The sequence below is a fragment of the Epinephelus lanceolatus genome, chromosome 10, assembly GCF_041903045.1.
Source record: "Epinephelus lanceolatus isolate andai-2023 chromosome 10, ASM4190304v1, whole genome shotgun sequence".
Classification (NCBI taxonomy): Eukaryota; Metazoa; Chordata; class Actinopteri; order Perciformes; family Serranidae; genus Epinephelus; species Epinephelus lanceolatus.
In genome coordinates, this window is record NC_135743.1 from 2,194,762 (window position 1) to 2,218,352 (window position 23,591).

At 41.8% G+C, this 23,591-nt stretch overlaps 1 protein-coding gene across 1 annotated transcript; it reads left to right on the top strand.

Annotated features, from left to right (window-relative positions):
* Positions 1 to 15,543: 15,543 nt before the first annotated feature.
* Positions 15,544 to 21,427, top strand: LOC144464400 (putative C-type lectin domain family 20 member A). The gene is made up of 6 exons (XM_078171188.1): positions 15,544 to 15,679; positions 16,607 to 16,969; positions 17,053 to 17,274; positions 19,487 to 19,672; positions 19,755 to 19,852; positions 20,714 to 21,427. The coding sequence occupies exons 1-6, from the start codon at positions 15,544 to 15,546 to the stop codon at positions 20,882 to 20,884; spliced, it is 1,176 nt and encodes a 391-aa protein (XP_078027314.1). The 3' UTR covers positions 20,885 to 21,427.
* Positions 21,428 to 23,591: the final 2,164 nt, after the last annotated feature.

Below are 23,591 nucleotides of genomic sequence, written 5' to 3' on the forward strand. Positions count from 1 at the left end.
CTAATTTCCTCTGAGTAGTGAAAACGTATTTAATCACCTTGACGAAGTAAAAAACAGTGTCTGGAGTCGGGCCAGCTGGTTTCACTCTTGGTTCGGTAGTGCTGACATACACCGACCAATATAAATATCTTGGCTTGACATTTAAAGAAGCAGTCAGTGTTTCAGCTCAGTTGGCGGGTAGAGCATTGGGATCTGTAATCAACAAAGTAAAGCACTGTGGTTATAGTGTTTTTACCTTCGGTGTTGATCTGACTTAATAAATGAGACTCTAGACAGTGCACATCATTCGAGTCAACGTTTACTTTGGTTCCTCTGTAGTACATTTAGGAGTGCAACAACAACAGTCAGAGTAGGAACATATGTGTACTAACTGCAGGAGAGTGTGTACTTCACTATATTACAGTGGTAGTTTGGGATTTGATACTTACACACAGCTTTACAATTCATGTGTGTATATCCTGTGTCAGATTATGCCTCTGGTGTTTGGGTGTTCCTTGAATATAAAAGTTGTAACACTGTGCATTATAGAGCTATTTGATCCTTTCTTGGAGTTCATAAACTTACCTCAGTTTTAGCTATTAGTGGAGATATGGGATGGAAACCTCCAAACATTAGGCATAGATGTGAAATGATTTGGTTTTGGTATAGACTTGTGAAGATGTCTGATCAAAGCTTCACTAAAAAGATATTTAATTGGGGTATCTCACATGGTCATCCTTGGGTTAAAGAGCTGAAATCCTTATTTTACTTGAATGATATGTCATTTATTTTTCAGAATAGGTTATTTTGTGATATTCAGGAGATTAGCAGTAAAATGTTCCTTACTTATAAAGAGAAATGGTCTGTTGATATTCGGTATAACCCAAAGTTGAGAACTTACTGTCTCATAAAGAACAGCTACAGCACAGAACCCTTTGTGAGGTATAATTCTAACATAAGACAAAGATCTCTTTGTGCACAGCTACGTTCAGGAACGTTACCTGTAGCTCTAGAGACTGATAGGTTTAGTAACTGTCCAGAAGAGGACAGATTTTGTTTATTGTGTGAATTAGGAGAAAGTTCATTTTTTGTTTTATTGTCCTGCTAATGAGGCTGAGAAGGGGGTATTATTACATAGAATGTCTTCCTTTTATGTTTATTTCTTTGAGTTGGATGACTATGAAAAGCTTGAGCTATGTTTCAGGAAGGGAAACTGTCATGTTGTGTTTATGCATGTAGAATTTACGTCCAGAAAGCTACGTGGAGAAACTAAAGGAATGTATACATTAGTCTGTTTTGCAGGGACAAAGAGCCTCCTGAAACTGGAGAAGGGAATGACCACTTTTGGTCAGGTGTATCTCATTATGCTATCAGAAATGAGCTAATATTATGAATATGGATGAGGATGTCTTACAGGCTTTAAAATGTGGAGTCTGTGGGGACAAACGGCAGAGTTTCTATTACTGGCTGAATCTCTCTCAGGCTACTGCAGAAGCTTGATCTGATACTGGCTTCCTGATAAAGTTCTCTTGATCCAAAACAAGTCTGTATCAGCGGAGTCTTTCTTCACCATCATTTCACCATCTTTTTGACATTGCAGTAAGAAAGGCCTGATAAACTATATGAAAAAAGGAGTGGTAAAATATTCACCAAGGAGTTCACATGATTAGCCTTTTTTTTAAATTATTATTTGCACACACATGAAACTGCATAAAATCCAAGTAGTACAAAAAGAAGACAAGAAGAGAGGAGGAAATGTGTCAGGAAGGTGAAGAAGCCACAGACGTATACAAACAGACCTCCCATGAACTTTAGGAGAAAAACAGACAATGACAAAAAACAGAGAAAAGTAGATGAAAGAACTTGTTGGGATTCACTGGACCTCAGATGATTTATCTTTGATAAGATCTAAACTGGAGGTGTGAAGGTTTTTCCTCAGGGTGTAACATCTCTAATGGTGGCTGAGACCCCATGTTCTCTGTTCTTCAAACAAAAGACAGTCTCTTGTCTCCACAGGGTGCCTCATTGTCAAACCTCAGTGAGAGATTGGCCCACAGACAAAGTTTTCAAACTTTATTGGGCACTACTGTCACAGTGACATCTGACTCTGTGATGTCACCAAGCCAACTTAGAGAGAAACTTCTTCTCTTTCTCCTGAGTCTCTGATGGGCTCTCCTGCCCCGAACTTCTGAAGAGATCAGACATCACACAGGAGGGCCTGCTACGCCCTTCCCCTGTTTTCTCACCTCTGCATGCTGACAGCAGGAGCTGCAGCTCTGCTTTCAGTGTGGGCTGCTCCCAGCAGACACTGACCCTGAAGATCAGAGCAAGTTAAGCCCCATTTCCACCGAGCAGTAACGTTCAGTTCAGTCACATTTTTTCTCTGTTCCCACACAGTAAAAGTTGTGGATGGTCCCAACAGAAGCGTTCCTTAGCGTCCCCATGTTTGGTCCCCCCTCTGTTGGGGTACCTAGCACACAGATCTGGTACTAAAAGGTGGAGCTAGAAACCCTGCAGTCTGATTGGTCAGTAGAGGACGCTCACTCTGGTTTTATGTAACCTCTGTTCATACATCAGTAAACTACAACTATAAAATGAAAGAGAAAAAAATAACTTCATTCACTGGGCCGACTGCCGGCAACTTTTAAGGTGGAACGTTAACTTGTAATGTTACTCAATGCATGAGTTGATGACGTGAATCCATCAGCACACCTTAAATTTCACTGTGACAACTTTGACCATCACTTTAGTTTTTATATGACACACACTTTTAGTAATGACTTTAAAAATATAGATGAATTTGGAGCGGATTATGTGAAGGTCATATATTCTAATCCTCACTTCCTGTGGGCTACAGCAACACTAAACCCCTGAGCTTGCCTGAGAAGGACTAAATGCACAAAGCTGCTATTTTTAAATATCCCATGGAGAGAGACTCTCACTGCAGCCTGTTGTATTTTGTTGTGAAAATGTGGGCGTGCAGCCTCGTTCTGTGGACGATAAACCAGGTGCAGACTTCCATCTGTGTCACCGCTGATGAGGAAATACAGCGAGTGCTGGACGGAGCAGTGAGTGACAACAACCCCGCCAAACGGGGCTTAAAGTGCCTAAAAAATGAGTGTGAGAAGAAACTTGAGAGATTTCTTTTCCATCTATTAACACTGGAGCATAGTCCCTATCATACCTCCTGCTACTTAATAAAATATAACTAGAAAAGCACTCAGAGATTGCAGACCTCCGCCAAGTAGGTGATATTCCCTCCCCCTCTGCATCAGATTTTGCAGCCTGCATCACAATTAGGTTATTTGCATCACTATCATTATTAGATTATATATGCCTTCACCATGGAGACACTGTGGTGCATTTATTTCGTCTTTATTTGTACCAACACAGAATATAATATGTTTTTTTGTATTTTTCACTTTCTTTTTTTCCAACACACAACAGTAATTTCAACTTTAGAATTACAACAATATTTAGCAAGTAGAACAAGACGTGCTTTCCGGCCACCAGATGGCGCTATTTTCACTGTCTCATTAGAAATTGGAATTGCTGCTGAGGCATCTGTTCCTTGTCCTATTATCCACCTTTCCTGAAAATTTCATCAAAATCCGTTCATAACTTTTTGAGTTATTTTGCAGACAAATAAACAAACAAACAGACAAACAGACCAACACCGCCCAAAACATAACCTCCTTGGCGGAGGTAATGAGTTTGGATTTTTTAACATTTAATACAAGCGCTCCTTTCTCGTCTTAATCGAAGCAGCAGTGTTGCTTTTAACTGCAATACTTTAATATTCTTCAAAGGTGGAAGTCGGCAGCACGCCATCAATCCTGCGACCATGAGGACAGTGAGGAGATGGTCGGAGGAGACTTATGAGACACTGCAGGGCTGTTTTGGGGTGACAGACTGACAGGCACTCTGTGAGCCACATGGGGAGGACATCGACGGGCTCACAGAATGCATGACAGACTACATCAGTTTCTGTGTGGACTCCACTGTCCCAGCCAGGACTGTCCATTGTTATCCAAATAACAAACCGTGGGTAACAAAGGACATCAAAGCCATCCTCAATGCAAAGAAGAGGGCCTTCAGAGCTGGTAACAGGGAGGAGGTGAGAACAATACAGGGGGAGCTGAAGATGAAGATCAGGGAGGCTAAGGAGAGATACAGGAGGAAGCTGGAGAGGAAACTCCAGCAGAACAACGTGAGAGAGGTCTGGAGTGGAATGAGGACCATCACTGGCTTCAGGACCAACAACCACAGAGGAGTTGAAGGCAGCATGGACAGGGCCAATGAACTGAATCTGTTTTTTAACAGATTTGACACTGCTGGACCTGCCCATCCCCCCCGTCTCTTCTGCTGTCTGTCTTGGTCAACCATCTCCCCCTCTGCCCTCCTCCCCCACTCCTCCCTCTCACACCTCAACACCCTCCTGCTTGACCCCCCCTCCTCCTCCTCCTCCTCACACCTCCTCCCCCCGTGGTCAGACTGACTGCTCTCTCCATCATGAGGACTACACCCCTCCCCCACGTGTCGTCACCTCCACAATGTGCTTCACTGCTGACCATGTGAGAAGACAGCTGATGAGACTCCACTCAAATAAGGCTGCAGGCCCTGATGGTGTCAGCCCCAGGGTGCTCAAAGCCTGTGCCCCCCAGCTATGTGGAGTACTTCAGCATGTCTTCAACATGAGCCTGAGTCTCCAGAGGGTCCCCGTGCTGTGGAAGACATCCTGCCTTGTTCTTGTGCCAAAGACGTCACGTCCCAGTGGCTCCAAGGACTACAGACCCGTGGCATTGACCTCCCACATCATGAAGACCCTGGAGAGACTTGTCTTGGAGCAGCTCCGGCCCATGGTCAAGCCACTTTTGGACCCCCTCCAGTTCGCCTATCAGCCCCGACTTGGAGTTGAGGACGCCATCATCTACCTGCTCAACCGCGTCTACGCCCATTTGGATAAGCCGGCGAGCACTGTGAGGGTCATGTTTTTTGACTTCTCTAGTGCGTTCAGCACCATCCGTCCAGCTCTACTGGGTGACAAGCTGACAGCAATGCAGGTGGATGCCCCCCTGGTGTCCTGGATTGTAGACTACTTGACTGGCAGACCACAGTATGTGCGCTTGCAACGCTGTGTGTCAGACAGAGTGGTCAGCAATACCGGGGCCCCGCAGGGGACTGTCCTCCCTCCCTTCCTCTTCACCCTCTACACCACGGACTTCAGCTATTGCACTGAGACCTGCCATCTTCAGAAGTTTTCTGATGACTCTGCTATAGTTGGATGTATCACCAAGGGTGATGAGGATGAGTACAGGGCTGTTGTGGATAACTTTGTCACATGGTGTGAGCAGAACCATCTGCAGCTCAACGTGGCAAAGACAAAGGAACTGGCTGTGGATCTGAGGAGGACCAAGACATCGGTGACCCCTGTTTCCATCCAGGGGGTCAGTGTGGACATTGTAGAGGACTATAAGTACCTGGGGGTACACATTGACAGTAAACTGGACTGGGTTAAGAACACTAACGCTCTCTACAGGAAGGGCCAGAGCCGTCTCTATTTTCTGAGGCGACTGAGGTCCTTCAACATCTGCCGGACTATGCTGAGGATTTTCTATGAGTCTGTGATGGCCAGTGCTATCCTCTATGCTGTTGTGTGCTGGGGCAGCAGGCTGAGGGTGGCGGACGCCAACAGACTTAACAAACTGATCCGCAAGGCCAGTGACGTTGTGGGAACGGAGTGTGACTCTCTGATGGTGGTGTCAGAGAGGAGGATGCTGTCTAAGCTACGAACTGTCTTGGACAATGTCTCACACCCACTCCACCATGTGCTGGTCAGGCACAAGAGTACTTTCAGTGGGAGACTCATACCACCAAGATGTACCACTGAGCGCCACAGGAAATCATTCCTGCCTGTGGCCATCAAACTGTACAACTCCTCCCTCTGAGTGGCCCTGAGACTTTCACACACTGCAATAACTTAATTTAACTTGTGCAATAACCCCATTCACCCTGACTGTATATATTCTGTTTGTGTAAATTTTGTTTACAATATATATATATATGTATGTATATATATGTATATATATATATATATATATATATATATAATTTACGTTTATGTTTGTTAATAATTCCTGTTTATTTAACTATATATTTGTTAATACTACGGTTTAAATTTCTTATATTTTCATGTATCTTTCCTCTCTTGCAAGGAGCACCTGTAACATAAATAATTTCCCCTCGGGGATCAATAAAGTATTTCTGATTCTGATTCTGATTCTGATTAAAGTCTTTATTCCAAAAACCGGTTTAGCATTAGTTATGATATAACGGTGTCACATCTGCTCTGCCCGGTGCAGTTTTAGGTACTTTCCACTCTACTGGTGTCGTGCATACCACAGCTGTTAACTCATCCATAGTTTTTCCTACAGCAGTATCTTTGGGCTCTAAACTGCTATTTCAAAAACAGTTTCACTTCACCAAAAGCTCTGGGCCATTTTCAAACTGCATTTTTTAAAAGAAACTTTTTTAATTATAGCTGCTGTGCAGTGATGGGTCGGGTCCGGGCATTTTTAGGCAATTCTGAGCAACAAGCAGAAGAATTAGAAGACATTTAGGAATTTAGCAACACAATCTGCCTTTTGCATCAACTGAGGCTTGAACTCACAACCTCTGAGACTAAGAATCAATTTCTATCTCACTGAGCTAATTAGTCAGTGACAATTCATGTGTAGCTTCACAAACTGACTAAGCCAGACGTGCAGGTTTAGCAGCCGTCCATGCATGGAAAAGCAGATTTCAAACCACTGTAAAAAATTCACTTATCAAAACAAAAATCTGAAAATACACATATTGCATATGTTTACAGTACCGTTTACAGTCAAACATTTTGATGCACTGTAGGCTCAATTTTTGATAAATCAAAAATCTGAGAAACATAGTTTTTGTAGGACAGTCTGAAGATGCTCTGTAGCAAGTTTGGTGTCAATTGAGCAAAAATTGTGGGAGGAGATAGGTTTAAGAAGTTTTACAGTTTTTGAAAAAAAAACAGTGATGAACTTCATAATTTTTAATAGGTTTAAATGTACAAAAGTTTCTTCAGTATTGGGGCTACAGTTTGATGAAAGTTGTGAAGTTGTAGCACGTATGGTTGATTTGTTATGAATTTTCAAAGTTTTCAACTTTAGACGCTTGCTGTAGCGCCACCATCAGGACTATTGGCTTGAGTTTACAGCTGAGGATATCTGGCATGAGACTGGACCTTTGTGTTTGGTGAGTTTTCACCCATGGGAAGTATGATTTCCTCGGAAGAAGAAAGAAGAAGAAGAAGAAGAATACGGACCCTAATAAAGACATAACTCAGGCATATGATGAAACATTTAACACAAGTGGAGGTGTCAGAGGCTGATGAGGTCAGAGATAATCAAGGTCTGTTATCACAGAAACAGGTCCAGTTCACGAGCAGTCAGTCAACACAGCAGACACATCCAAAGAGGGCGAGGCAAAGGCAGAGTCCAAAGAACAGTCCCATACTAACCAGCACGAGAGAGCTAACACGAGGAAAATAGTGGTGGAGCGCTGGCTGCAAGAGACAAAGAAGAGCTGGCACAGAAGGAAGGGAACGCCCAGCTTATATACACAGAGAACAGACACAGGTGTAGCAGGACGGGTAATCACATAGGAGGGAAACTTGACAGGATGTGGAGCCTGAAATGATACGAGATGGACATGAACAAAATAAATGTAAAATGTGTGCTTTCACTCACAATCACAAGTATGTGCAACAACAATCGACCAGGCAAACTTGAAGCTGGATTAAAGATCGGTAGGTTTTTTTTTCTCCTGTTAGTTTCTTCTCTCATCAAATGATGGATCATGAGGAGGTGCAGTGTACGGCCCGGTCCGGTGGGGGAGAGGTCAGTCTGCACAGATGTCTCTCCTCAGCTCTGACTCCCTTCTGCTCCTTCTTACTTTTCTATCTACTCTTGCTCTTTCCTACGACTATGACTCCCACTGGGAAACCCCCAGACGGCACCATCACTCCCACTCATAGTCTCAAGTATGTGCATCAGGGATCATAACATCTAGTCCTAAACTGAACTGAGCCGTTAATCGCATAAGCATAGAGGTACGGGTATCATATATCTCATGTTCTTTGTGTGTGACAGATGAGTAACTATAACAGATATGTAATCATTCCACTGTGTGTGTGTGTGTGTGTGTGTGTGTAATCATCATGCTCCCTTTGGCCACTCTTACCCTGGGCAGGTTCGACTCAGCAGTTGCTAACACGTGGTTAAATGAGACTACCTCCCTCCCTTTTTGGAACCTTCTGTCACCAAGAAGCTGTTTGTCTGTTGAGATCCGTCAACATCTGTTCTTAGCCTTGAGCTATGGAGCATGTCAGCATGGCTAATTAGGGGCCCAGGGTCACGAAGGTATTTATGGCCCAGGTCAAGGATTGGTGAAGTCCAACTAGGGTGTCTCTCTTTCATCTGTTTATCTTTGTCTCACATTTCACAAAAACAACCAACATATCCACCTTATTATTCACGGAAACACGGAGGCAAAACAGAACGCAGCCAGCTTCCGTTTTTTTGTGCGACACTTCCGGTCCAGCACTCTTACCACTGTGTAAATGGGAATCGCCTTGTTGTTTACCTTGTTGAGTTTAGCTATATATATATATATATATATATATATATATAGGAACCAGTAGAAACCAATCCGCGCATCACTATGGCTTAATGATCAACTCAGTCAATTAAAACAACCCGTCCTGTGTTAGGAGTGTATGTCGCTGACAGAAAGAAAGAAAGAAAAGGGAAAAAAAGATAGAAAAGCAGCGTAAACCTCACATATTTATTTCTCACAGGTTCCGCACACGTGTGGCTGGCATGCAGAAGCACCGTCTGTGTGTCTGTGTGTCGAGGGTGTGAGCCGCAGCTTCAGCTGCTCAGGTAGAGAGGCTGTGTAGCCCGGTGTGTTTTTTCACTGATTCGGTTCTGCAGGTTGATTGACGTGTGATTTATTTGCGTTGAGGAAATATAGGGAGGGGATAAAGGGGGGAATAGAGGGAATAAATTTCTGTTATAACGGAAACGTGGGCACAGTTATCTATATAAAATACACAGACTAACTAACTAACTAACTGACTGATTGACTAACATAAACAACTGAAAATTGAAAAAAGCTTGCACTGTTAGCTCCGGTAAGGGAAAGCATGAGGGAAAACGGCTGACCAGAAGTCACGCACAAAAAAACGGAAGTTGATCACTATTTACTTCCGTGTTTGAAAACAAGGTGGATATAAGCGGGGTAGTTGGGGCTGTTATTCAGAGCAGTTCATATTGGCTTCGAACCCTCTCTCAGGCAATTCTAGGTGCTTGATTTGATGCTGTACTACTTGTAATAAACCTTTTCTGTATACAAGCAAGACGGTGTCAGTGGAGTCTCCTTCATCACCTTCACATCATCGCTATTTAATAAACAACAAGCACTTTTATCCTTTATCATGTTTTTCTCTTTTGGTTGTTATGGTTAATGTTGTACTGTATGTATGGATGAAATGGATGTCAACTCACTGCAAAACAAATCTACCTACGGGTATGAATAAAGTAACCTAACCTAAACAGAGAGGTTAAAAAAAGGCACAATAACTCTGATGTTCAGGTATCCACATCACTCCTTTCTCCCGGGTGAACGCCGTTTGTTTAGACGTTGGAACTCAGGATGTTGGGAGGGGGAAAAGGAGAGGTTAAAAAATGCTGTTCATGATTCACGATATGGTGATATGGTGCTGTAGAAAGGAGGTTAAACATCATCATCAAAGTCTCAGTACACGTCCTCACCATCTTCTTTTTCTCTTTGTCTCAAACACACACACACACACACACACAGAGTAATTAAATATTCAGTTTATTTAAACTCTTTTTTTTTGACATGAAAAAGTTTCAACACATTAATTATATTAGTTACACATGGTGAAAAAAATGAGTTCTAACGAAAAGTACAAAGTGTGAAAAATACAAGTGATTCTCACCAAACAACCCACAGCTGGAACCTAAAGTAGTCAAACGACCTCCCGACCTCCACACAGACACAGACACAGACACACACACACACACAGACACACACACACACACACACACACTATTCACTCTTACCAGATGTAGACCATATGGAGTGACCTTTAAGCACATACTACAAACAAGGCTGGTCAAGAAAGCATAGATAAGATAAGATAAGACAAGATAAGATAAGATAAGATACATCTTTACTGATCCCACAGTTGAGAAATTCCAGTGTTACAGCAGTCAGAGGAAAGAGTCAGATTAAAGATTTCAATATTTAAAAACGTAAAAAACTAGGCATGCAGAAAAAAGTACAAAAGATACAAGAAACAGCAATAAATAATAACAATAATAATAATGAGCAGTGGATTAAAGTGAACATATTTAGTGCAAGTGAATATTGAATGTGCACCATAGCTTACCATTTGTACAGCTTTTTCCACTTTTGGTTAGTTACTCACACCAAAGAGCGCATTTACAAGAACACAAGACCTATCATGGACATTGGTAAGAAAACTTTTACTATCTTTTTAAATCATTTTCTTGTCATTTAAGTTTCACAGCGATCCGTTATTTATCATTATTATTATTATTATTTTCTATTTACAGGCATCATCAATCTAACAGACGAAGGTTATCTCATGAGCCCAGAGTATAACAACCTTTCCGACTGTAAGTCTTGTTGTTGTTGATGTTGTTAACGCACATCTCATACACATTTACACATCTAATACACAATATACTCCGTCAGGTTTTTTTTGTTTTTGTTTTTTTACAGTCACGGCCGATAATCTGGAAGAGTTGGGCGAAAGGTAGGTAAGGTAGGCAGAGGTGTGTAGAGTAGCCAAATATTGTACTCAAGTAAGAGTACTGATACTTTAGAACAATATTACTCAAGTAAAAGTAAAAAGTAGTCATCCAAATAATTACTTGAGTAAGAGTAAGAGTATTTGGTGAAAAAACAACTCAAGTACTGAGTAACTGTTGAGTAACGTCTGATTTATTTGTAAAATAAGAACATGAACATAATCAATCAATCAGAAATAATAATCCGCAAATTCATGTATTTTAAACGATACCCCTTTAACTAAAACAAAAATAAATTAAATCTTTACAAACATAAATCAAGGCACAAGAAACACAAATATATTCTTATATATATATACTGTACATATATATATATATATATATATATATAATGTAATGTATATATAATGTAATTATGTACTCAGAGGTGGGTAGAGTAGCCAAATATTGTACTCAAGTAAGAGTATTGTTGCTTTAAAACAATATAACTCAAGTAAAAGTAAAAAGTATTTTGCATTAAAACTACTCTGAAAAGTACAATTTATCCAAAAAGTTACTCAAGTAAATGTAACTGAGTAAATGTAACTAGTTACTACCCACCTCTGGTAAAAGGACACCATCCATCATCATTAAATTTGACAGAAGCGGTATTCATTCATTCTCTCTCATCTAACACAACTTCACAGTCTCATTTTGGTAACAACGTTAAGGTCATGTGACCGTAGTGCAGTTTGTTTGTAGCCTAACGTTAGCTTTTTACTTGTGGCGATTGCATTTACCCTTAAATGATCATAAAAGTGTTTATTTGTGAAGATTATCCTGCTGAATAGGACATGCTAGTACCGTAAACGTTTGTTTGCCACTGAGTTTATTTTCTGCAGTGATCCAGAATCCAACAGAAAATCTTATCAGCTTTTTGTGGAGGGAATCAGAGTGATTCTGCGCCAGCGTATAGAAGACGTCATCCCTACAGCGCCTCTGGTTCGACACCTGATAGTAATTTATCATGAGGTCTGATTGACTGAGTTCAGCCTCATTTGTATTTAGATTTGAATAAATCATTTGATCTTCTCTTTGCCTGCATTTGTGTTCAGTCCTTGTCATCATTTAACCAAATGGACTCTAATGAGTACGTCTGGTTTTACATAATGTTTCTACTTTACATGAAAAGAGGACTTTTGGTGGGAGGGACTGAGGAACACACAGATATAAATAAAGTTTCACAGTTTGATGAATCAGCAGCAACTCACTGAAGCTCCTCACATCAGGTATGTTATACTGCTGAATTTAACTTTATCTGTTGGATATGTCAATTATTACTAAATCTCAATATTATTATAACACCTCATATTTATGTTTACTGCATACGTTTACCTGTAAATTTAGAATGATCTAAATTAGTGATACATCTGCAGACGATTCTCTCTTTTTATAGATTGTTCGACCCATGAAACATCAGAAAAACCTTGTAATGGGAGGGTTGATTGTTTTGTTTTGTTTGTTAAATTTTATTTAGTATAATCTCACATCATGTGTCACTGTGTGCACTTATTATTTTAATTTTATTTATTTATTTTAATACTTTTGTAACACGTACAAACATACAGAAACATAGAAAAAAATCACAGAATCACCATCAACCATCTGAAAACAACAGAAATACAGAAACAGTTTTAAAACTATATACATACATATTTGTGTAATTTGTTCAACTGAACAGAAAAACACATATCCTCATCAACTTGACGGATCTTAGACTTACATACTTTATTTGTCATTGTAAAAGAATTTACAACAAAATTTCATTGCACAATCAGGATATCTAAAAAGAAAGTAATAATAAATATAAAAGAATACGTCCTTCCATACATTCCAACACACATTCACACAGTCAACCAGTCAGTCAAATCAAAACAAATCAAAAGTCAAAAGTGCCATTTACAGTGCCATTGTCTCCATAGAGGTAGATATCTGCTGCTCTATGTGCCGTAAATTGCCTCCTGGGGACAAATAAAGTTATTTCGAATTGAATTGAATCATTTTTTAAAAAAAAGATCTTTTTTTTTTAAAAATAGTAACATACTAGTCCATACCCACTGAGTGCACAGTTGCCCACGTACAGTTTCACATGGTGTGTGTTTGGGATACAGGTCATAGGAAATTGCAGATTAAATAGTCAACTGAACCCATTAAGAAGAGCAATGTATTCAGACAGAGTGTTTGTGAAGTTGATAGTACGATTGCTTTACTGAAAGTACAGTAGTACCATTGCCAATAGTGGGATAGTTAGTGGGCTAAAACTGTACATTAGTAGTTGAGGTAGCACGTTGAAAGGCAGATAGTTAAAGTGTTTATATGTTGTATTGACTTAAAAGTGGGCGCACTGGTAGTTCACATGGGAAAGGTGCGGCTAGCCCTTGTTGCAGCAGCATACCATACCATGACTTAGTCATACCAAACATTAGAAAACACCAACATTGGTCCACAGGGGGAGCCACAGCGATCGGTCGCATTTTAGCCATTTTGAAGCATTTTTCTGTTGTTATAGCGCCACCCAGTTGCCAATTAGAGTTAAATTTCTCCAGTCACCTTGAGGCGTCCTGTTCTACATATCTACCAAGTTTAGTAAAAATCCATATGGCGGTTAGGCCTAGATAAGAAATGAGCTCTCTAGCGCCCCCATTTTGTTTGATGGGGTCAATAATGGAGGGGTCCCCTCAGATTATGTGTGCTCATATGCCTACAAAGTTGCGTGGTGATGGGTGAAACCCTTGAGATGTTATACACCTTTATGTGATGAGCCACGCCCTCCGCAATATTCATTGCCTTATAGAAGCTCAGTTTTAGTAAGTTTTCCAACTTTTGCCAAGAGGGAACTTTAGATATTGGTCCCTAGATTATGTTCACCCAGTTTCATGCAGATCGCTCAAACTTCCTAGGAAGAGATCCATTTGAAGTGTTTTTCAAAAAATTCAAAATGGCGGAAAATCTATATAAGTGGAAGTTATGGGTTCTTGAGGCAAATGTGTTCCTCATGAGGAGAGGCATCTCTGTGCAAAGTTTCATGTCTCTACGACATACGGGGCATGAGATATGCCCATTCAAAGTTTGACATTTCAATGGGTTGCTATAGCGCCCCCCTTTGGCCAATTGATGTAATATAGCTTCATTGGCATCCTCCCATGACCCTCTACCACTGTGCCAAATTTCACATGGATTGACCAAGTCAGTGAGGAGAAAAACATGGAACACACACACACACACAGAGTTTTCATCATTATATAGTAAGATTGCACATAAAAACATGAAAGTGCTGTATTGTCTACACTGCACGGTTTTTGAGTTCATTGTTCAGTGCGGTTATGGCTGTGGGGTAAAAAGTGTCCAGGAACGTGTGGTGCGTGTTTTGATGGATCTGTATCTTCTGTCAGAGGGCAACAGTTCAAAAAGGACATTCGTGTCATCTGCACATTTTATGATTGCGTTGATGTTATGTGACGGGGTGCAGCCATGTGTGTGCAGGGAGTAAAGGAAAGGGCTCAGCACACAACCTTGTGGGGCTCTTAATAACTTTGTATTTTAATTTGTCTTTGTAGCATTTAATGTATTTACTGCTGTATGAACTGTGAACTGTGTGGTATAAATAAAGTTTAATCTGTCCGTGCTGCAGATATTAATATTCAGAAGCCTCATCGAGTGATAAATATTAAGATTTCTGTACGAGCCACGACTTCACCATCTCTGCTTTATCATCATTGGAGAAAGTTCTGATTAAGAATCCTTTTTAAATTGGAATTATATCTGAAGTGTACAGTTTATTGGCCAACTCAAGTGTAAAGCAGAAAAACGATCTGCAGGAGGATTTGTCGAGTGAAGAATGGAATAAGGTGTGTTGTGAAGCTCAAACTCAAACTGCTAACACACGGTTGAAACTCCTGCAATACAACTAGTCAATGGGAGTGAACATCACACCAGTAAAAGCCGATAAATTTAACCCAAAATTCCAGATGTGGTGAGGAGACAGGGACATTTTTCCATTGTGTATGGAGCTGCTCAGGGACTGTGGAATTTTGGACAGACGTTCGACGGGTAGTGCAGGAGATTTTATCTGTTCAGTCAACCGGAGAGCCTAAATTCTTTGTTCTCATCCAAAGGGACATAAAATAAACGACGCGTGCCTTCTACAGGCAAAAAGATCTGCAGTGTTAACATGGAAAAGCATCCAGAGACCAAGCACTGGGCACTGGCTTAAAGAAACGTCTCTGTGTTTTCCTTTGGGAAAAATGATGAAGGAAGGAATTATCTTGTATGTTGGACGTAACTGAGGACGCACAATTAAAACCTCTGCAGTAAAACTCATTTATGTGAACAGAGTAAACAGTGTCTGTCGTATAGTCCCCTCAATTTAAAGTTTTGTTTTCCTCTTCATTTATTATTATTATTTTATTTATTATTGTTGCTGTTTGTGTTCCATTTATTTGTTTTTGTACACATGCTTGTGTGAGTGTGAGTCCTATACGTTTGCAGTTGTTTTAACACATACATACAAACTGTATTCGACATGTTTTTGTAAAGTGTTGAAAACTTTATTAGAAGATTGTTGAAAAAAAGTTTAATCAAGAAAAAATAATCTAATTTCTTTCTGTAAAACAAAACACTGTTATAACAAAGCTGATGAGAGATGTTCTTCTTTATTGGGATCATTGATGACGTAGCTGCTGCTGATGATGATGATGATGATGATGATGATGGTGACAGATGTCTTCACAGACTTGCAGCCATGAAGAGAAGAGGCCTGGTGTTCCTGCTGCTGTCAGGTCTGTAAACTCAGATTTCTGTACACATGTCTGACGGCAGTGTTGTGACGGGGCGGCTGCTCTTTCTTCCTCATTCGTCGCTGTCAATTCTCCATTTTAATTAGACTGTAAATGTGTCGTACGATGATGTCACACCATATCTAATGAAGCTATAACAACATGTTCTCATCCCGACTCACCAAACACACATCAACATACAGATCCCTCCTGCGTCAGTTTCAGTCGTTCATGGACGGCGTGTCAATTTAACGGCAGTTTCTGCTCGTTACATACAAACAGTCCTTTTCAAAGTTAACTGATAATGTTGGTAAAACTTTTTGTTTAAAGATTTACTTACTTTGGTTTATGAAACGAAGCCACGTGGTTAGAAAAAAACATCATGGTTTGACCCACAATAACTATGGCTGTTAACTCAAGTAATGTCAAGTCATGTGACATACGTCACTAGCATAGCACGCTACACACAACGTTGTTATTAAAATGACTCCATTGACTTTTGGTCCCGGGTGAAAGCTGGAGAGGAGCCAGCTTGCCTCCTGGGAAATGCTGAGGTGCCTTTGAGCAAGGCATTGAACCCCCAACTACTCAGGGCGATTGCCCTGTGTGCATCAGACACTGAGATCCATTGACAAAGGGGTGGTATTTGCAGAGTTGGGGTGCACACTGGGAAAAGTGGCTCTGTGCATCGGTGTCTGACGCCGAGATGCACTGACAAAGCATCGGGATTTGACGAGGTGGAAGTGAGAACAGGCTGAGCACATACAGACTCCACATGGACACTCCGTTTTAATTTACTGTCCAGTTGAAAATAACTTTTTACTGTGTTCGTTTGTCTTAAAGAATCCACAGTATTTGCAGTATGTTGTAATGTGTCCCCTTCAGCATACTATGACTATGTGAGACTGTCTCGACCGTCTCATCTCACAGGTTGTGTGCTGGTCAGTCACCTGCAGCCTGAGGGCGTCATCAGACGTTTCCACGCCATCAGAGAGATGAAGAACTGGACTGACGCTCAGCGTTACTGCAGGGAGAAGTTCACGGACCTCGCCACTATCCAGGATCAAGCCCACAACACTGAGGCCCAGCAGGTGGCCGGGATTGGACAGTTCTGGATTGGACTCTTCAAAAGCGACTGGGAATGGTCTGAGGACAACCAGCAACTATCCACAAAAACATGGTTCAACAGTTGGGCCCCGGATGAGCCGAAGCTGAAGTGTGCGACCATAACTGAGGATGGGAGCTGGTTTACCCAGCACTGTGACAAGCAGCTTTACCTCATGTGTTACAATGGTGAGGTGTAAAAATGTCTCTGATTCTGACGTGAACAAGTTTACGTTAATGTAAAGAGAATAATGTGATCTTTACTCTTTCAGCTGACAGTGACAAACACATCCTGGTGAAGCAGAGGATGACCTGGGTTGATGCTCAGAAATTCTGCAGGTCCAGGTACACAGACCTGAGCAGCATCAGGACTGGGACAGTCAACAGGGTCATCTCCAGTTTACTGCAACATGACGAGGACTACGACACCACGGAGCACAACGAGGAGACGAACACTGCTGAGAGCAGCGAGGAAAATGTTGGTGGCACTGCCAGTAAGACCCAACCTCACTTCTGTTTTTTTATTTTAGGTACAAGGGGTAGTGACTGAAATATAACCTGTCTAGACCCTCATATGTCTTCCATATCATCAGCAGCATTGTTAGCGTTTACGTAAACAACTATGGCAATAATGATATTATCACAATAACATTCAACATTTATCTGGTGGCGACAGAAATGCATGAATGCTCAAGATTCACTCACAGATTAAGTGAATGTCAAACAAGTCCTCAAATAAAAAATAATATTGTTTCATAACCAAGCCACTAGCAGTGCTCTGTAGGCTAACATTAGCAACCCGTGCTCCCACGTAACCTGCCAGTCTGCACTGATGTTTGAGGAGCGGTTTGAGTGCAGCAACTTATGTTAAATTTTGCTTTTCATATGTCATCAAAGGACGGGAATGCAACATGGAAATATGTTCAAAGGTGAGACTGTCATGCGCAGATCAGCAACAACATCGTGTTAGCTAATGAGTTGACACAAGATAGTGAGCTGAAGAGAGACAGGAAATATGTTAGAGAGAGGGATGACATGCAGCAAAGGGCCGCTTGTCAAGATCAAACCCTGACTGCTGCAAAGGACTCAGAGTATGGACCCTCTCAGGGCCGACGTCACAGTGACGTCATGTTATCAGCTGGAGGTGCAGCTGCCTCTCCCCCACAGGGCTGTAGGCTCCATAGGAGTGTTAAAATGTGTTTGTCTTGTTGTGTTATTGGGAGCCAGAATAGAAGGAGTCATGGCTCAAAACCAGCCGCCACTGCCCGTCAACAAAAACAAAGACAACTATGGTTAAATGTGATAAGACCAAAGGACTGGACGGAGGCCATCATCAAAAATGCTCACATGTGCAGCGCACACTTCATATCAGGTTAGGGAAAAAGTATTTCCTGTTGTAGGGATGAATAAGGTTATGTGTATTAAGGGTTATCATGTCCACCTCATCAGAAACTGGGGAGGGATTAAGAGGAAGATTGGATTTCTCTGCAACGCTAACTTTTTAGCACATTAGCTAACATTAGCTTCCATAGCAAAACAAACAAGTGTGGTCCTCCTTTGTAAGATTGGCTTCCTGTGACATCATCCATCCACTGAGTGAGAGCATACGGGTCGGCCAGTCTGGTCCCGTTGGTCAGTGTTTACTTATTCCAGTAACACTGGCGGTCCCGGAGAGTGAGTGACCTGACATGGTGCGTTGGTAAATTCAGTCTGACGCTCTACACTAAAATGAGAGCCCTGTTGGTGGAAGAAACGCAGCGTTATATTTCTACATGAATGAACCAACGGTTAAGTTAATCACACATTCACTGCGCTCGGCGCTCTGCTGCTCCGTCTCCACAGACAGAGTGTCCAGAGTGCGCTCTGCCACTCTGAGAGTGCGCTGCTCTGGATAACCCAACGCTACATTCAGGCAGCGCTCCCAATTTATCAACGCTCCAGTTTGTGTCAGAGTGCGCTCCCACACTCACAATGAGTGTTTCTGAACGCACCACTCACATCATCTTCCTCCATCGTATAAAACAAGACAACACAACTTGTTAGCTAGCGCTAGCTAATGTCTGTGGAGAACTGTTTTGCCTCCAGCTAAGCCCCGCCCACCAAAAGACGTCACGCTGTTTATTAACAGTTAAAGGGTCTATATGGGCACAGGCATCACCTGGTGAGTTAAAGGTCGCCCCAGAATAATTTCTCTTTAATGTTACCAGTTTAACCTGATGTCTCAATGAGAGCGTATCTATGTTTCCAGGGTTCTATGTTTCCCGCTCGACCAAGCGGGAAACATAGAACCCTTTTTGTGTAAGTGGGGAACATAGAACCTTTTTTGCAGGGTTAAGTGGGGAACATAGAACCCGGGAAACATGGGGATGACCCCATCTCAACAGAGATGTTGTGTTCTAATGTTCTCTAAACACAGTACAAATAATAATTTAGTTCATTTACAAACAAAGTAAAAAGCGCAGGTAAAGGTGATGAAGGTCCAGATTTATAGAGGCATAAAGAAGTCGGTAATTAGCGCCACCTCCTGAGAGTAACAGGAAACATTATGGAGAGCGCTGGCTAACGTTAGCCCTCCTTCATATTGTGAAACATAAACAGTTTGATATTGATAATCAAATGTCAGGCTGAACTAAAAGCTGCCACACTAAACACCAATCTGCGTTCACGTGCTAAGCAGTGATGTCATGACCCTTCCTTCCTTTCCAGGTCCCTTGGAGGCCTGGATCGGTTTGCATGTAAACTTCTGGAAGTGGTCCGACCGGAGCAGCACACACAAGCAGCCGGTGATTAAACAACCTTCTGCTGTGACAGGAACATGTATGAGCATGAACTCAGCTGCTGAGTGGTACAGTTCACTCTGCTCAGACAAACACTTCTTCCTCTGTCACTCAGGTGAGTCCTGCTCACAGTTTCTGTAGAGTCGGGTCCAGCCGCTCAGATCTGCGTTGATCTGGTTCCTTTGTTTGGTGTGCAGATGTCAGGACACAAATACTGAGGTCAGTGAAGGTTCGGCTGAGCGGAGGATCTGCAGACCTGAACGACCCTGCGCTGCAGGACGCCATCCTGCAGCAGGTCAGAGCACAGACACATCACGGCTGACATCACATCTGATTGTTGTGTCTTTACAGGCTTTCATTCAGTATCTTAAAACATGTTTACATTAGATGTAACAGAACAAACAACAGACACGAGCCATAAATACCCTGATAATAAATACCTTCTGCTGCCACCTCAGAGCCGCATAGACAGTTGATGCCTTGAAGAGAGGCTTAAAGACTTTTCTTTTTAAAGAAGCTTTTGACTCGGCCGAGGACTTTGAATTTGTTTTTATAATGTTTTAATTGATCGACCTGTATTACTGTGTGCTGTAGCACTGTGAGATGTTTTTTTTAAATGAAAAGTGCTTTAAAATGTAAAGCTCTGCTCAACACAATCTATAATCAGTCTGTAAAAAGTCATGAGTTCAGTTAGTGTGTGCTGTTCTTACAGGATAACCACCTGTGCAGCTGTAGGGGACGAATATTTCAATGCTGATAATATACGTTTACTTCCATCACACACTGGGGCCGTTTACAACCAAGTCTGACGCCACGGCTCCAACACAAGAGCTACAAGTCAAAAGAAAGCCCTTCAAACATGTGCGTGCAGACAATGTGCACGTTGCTGTAAGATGTAAAATGGATGTTATTATGAGTGATATGTACAGAAGATGTTTTGCACTTTGTCAGAGTTACAGAGAAAGTAACTGTAGGCTTCCTATTCCTACCCTCCTTCCCATTTGCAGCATCTAGTGGACGTTAGAGGAACTGCAGTGAGATCAGACCTCACTGTTCAGCTCTGCAGCTTCATCAGGATTTCAACTGTCTTTTGTTGTCAATAATCGATCAGACTGATCAATGAGCTGATGTTAATGAGGTCTGTAACCTGTTGCAGCTGAAGCAGAAACTGGAGGCGGCAGGGATCAGAGAGGAGGTGAAGCTGCGATGGAGGAGGCAGTCTGATGGGAAGAGCTTCCACAAAGAGGAGAAAGAGGAGAAGGAGAGAGCGGCCCCTTGTGACCGGGAGCAGAAAACTGTGTGTGACAACAGAGTGATTTATGAATGAGTTATAAAACCCAGAAATTAGTTTTAGCTCTACCACTTTTACTTTCAGTTTATTGTCCTTCTCTGTAAACAGCAGCACACAGTGAACACGTCCATACTCACGAATCCAGGTGCAGCAAAGAACATGTGGCAAACAAGACATTCAACATGGACATGGCAACATTAGAGTGCGATAAAGTACACTGCAGATACTAATGAAAATAAAAATAAGTGAGTGCATTAATACAAGAAGTAGCACCATGAACAGGACCTGCAGAGGCCGCTGTGTCTGTGTGCACCACCATCTTTCTTCGATCAGTTCCCTCATCTCGAGGTCAGGGTGTGTTTGGTTCGATGTCTAAAATAAGGTCTGTGATAACACGAGCTGAAGAGACTTTCACATCTTGTTCTACGACATAAAATATGTCAGTAAAAACCCACTGGTAAATTTTGAAGCTTTGATTTGTCTCTATGAAGGGGGTCGCTACCACGAGGCTGAGTGACACTGCAGACCATCATCATGACGAACACGGATTTACAGCCTCGTTGTGGTGGTGACGTTGAAGTCATGTGACCGTGGTGTAGTTTGTTTTTACTTCTGGCAGTTTCATTTGTCAGAGATAATGTTGCTGAACTAAACGTGTGTTTATCACAGAGTTTATTTTCTGCAGTAATCCAAAACCCAATGGAAAATTCCCATCAGCCTTTTGACGAGGGAACCAAGGCGATGCTAACGTCTGTGTTGGCTTGCAGAAAAATGTCGTCCCTGCAGCACTGTTTCTTTGAGCAGCCGGGGAAAGTGAAGTCTTCTGGTTTAAGTTAATTGGCTCATATTTGATGAATTGATTACATCTAGCATAATTTATAATTCAGTTTCTGTTTCCTACACATATGTGTCACAGAAAAGTGCTTGTTCTAGTGCTAGCCACGTTTAGTGTTCTGACTGCTAGTTTGTTTAGTAAGCCAGCTTTACAGGTGATGATGAGGAGTTTGAAGAGGAAATGCTGGAGAATAGGGAGCCAGCGGAGGACATGGAGGACGAGGCAGATGTGGTCATGGGTGCTGCAGTATGAGAACACGAGCAGCTGAGTTCTGGATATATTGTAGTGTTGTATTGTTATATTGTAGGGAGACAGAGAGAGGGAGAATGACATGCAGCAAAGGGCCACAGGCTGGAGTCGAACCTGGGCCGCTGCGGCAACAGCCTTGTACATGGGGCGCCTGCTCTATCCATTAAACCACCGATGCCCCAATGATGATGACTTCTGATTGGTCACAGTTAAGTTTGAGGACATTGGTTTAAAGCCAGGATTTTATTTCAGCGCTGCAGTTGGTGAGGGAGCGGCAAGGTTATTGTTTTCACTCAAATAGAAATTCTACATCACATTTTTGCAAAACTCAAAACACAAACTGGATCATTCAGCACAGTTTGTTCACCTGGAAAACACTGGCCTTCAAAATGACTCACCTTTATTACCAACACGTCTCACCTGTTCAAACTCAGGTGGTGAGACGTCGTGTCGGAGGCCTGAGGAGACCTCTGCTGTGTCGGGGCAAACAGACATCAAGGCCGACAGAAAACATTTCCTTCTGCAGTCAGTTCAGTCGGCTGAACATTTTACTGTGTTACAATAACTAATAAATATCTGCTGTGTGATCTTTTTGCATTTGTGCACTAATTTCATCGTCACATCTCCAGACAGACATTTAAACATTTTTCTTACTGTTTCTCACTTTACTCCCAGTTTCAGTTCAGTTACTGGAAGTTTGGCCAAAACAGGAAACATCTATAAATTCTCAGAACTCTGACAATGTTGAAATATCAACTCTAATGTACAGTGTGACTGATACACTGATACAGTCATTGTGTAAATCAGTATTTATACAATATGGTCGTGGACGAAGCAGCAGAGCACAAAGAACACAGGTTTAATGTTTAAAAAAAGGTGGGTTTATTTTCCCAAAATAAATTCACAAAGCAAATGAGTGAAGGGAACTGAATTAGAGTTACAGGGCCGACAAAACCAGACATCAACTCAACAGCTTTAACAGAATCTTCTTCTTCTTCATCTGGCAGTTGACATTCTTCATGTTGCATCACTGCCTCCTTCTGGTTTTAACTGATCACTGTTATCCTGATCTGCAGTCCTCTGATGAGTCCTGTCGCTGTCAGAAACCTAAATATCACCGTGTCTCCACTCTCAAGCACTTCCTGTCCTCCTTCATCCTCCCCTCTGTAGTCCTGTCATCATCAGCCTTCTTTCCTCTTCATATTTCCTGTACAAAATACAAACATGCTCCACTGACTCCTTTACTCTACAGTGACCCCACAGATTTTTCCCTGATACAAAAACTGTGCTATTCAAGTTGCTGTGACCTGTTCTTAATCTGCTAATAACTTTTGCCCTCCTTTTGTTGCATGATCCCAAAACTGCTGCCACCAAGACAGAATCTTCTTCTGATGTTTAACGACGGTTGGAAAACAGCTTTTAAAGTTCATTAGCGCCACCTTCTGAAACGGAGTGCAGATCAGATGTCTGCATTATATTCTTCTGCTAATCCTTGTCTTTTCCAAAACTGTAAATATTGCCCTGTATCCCATAGGCCCTGAGCTCAACAGCAGCATATAGGACAATAGTAAATAACATGCTGACTGTTTCCTGCATGTAACAAAATTCACACATGTCAGTTTCATGTCTACTGGTTAACCTAAGTGTACCATTAAGACC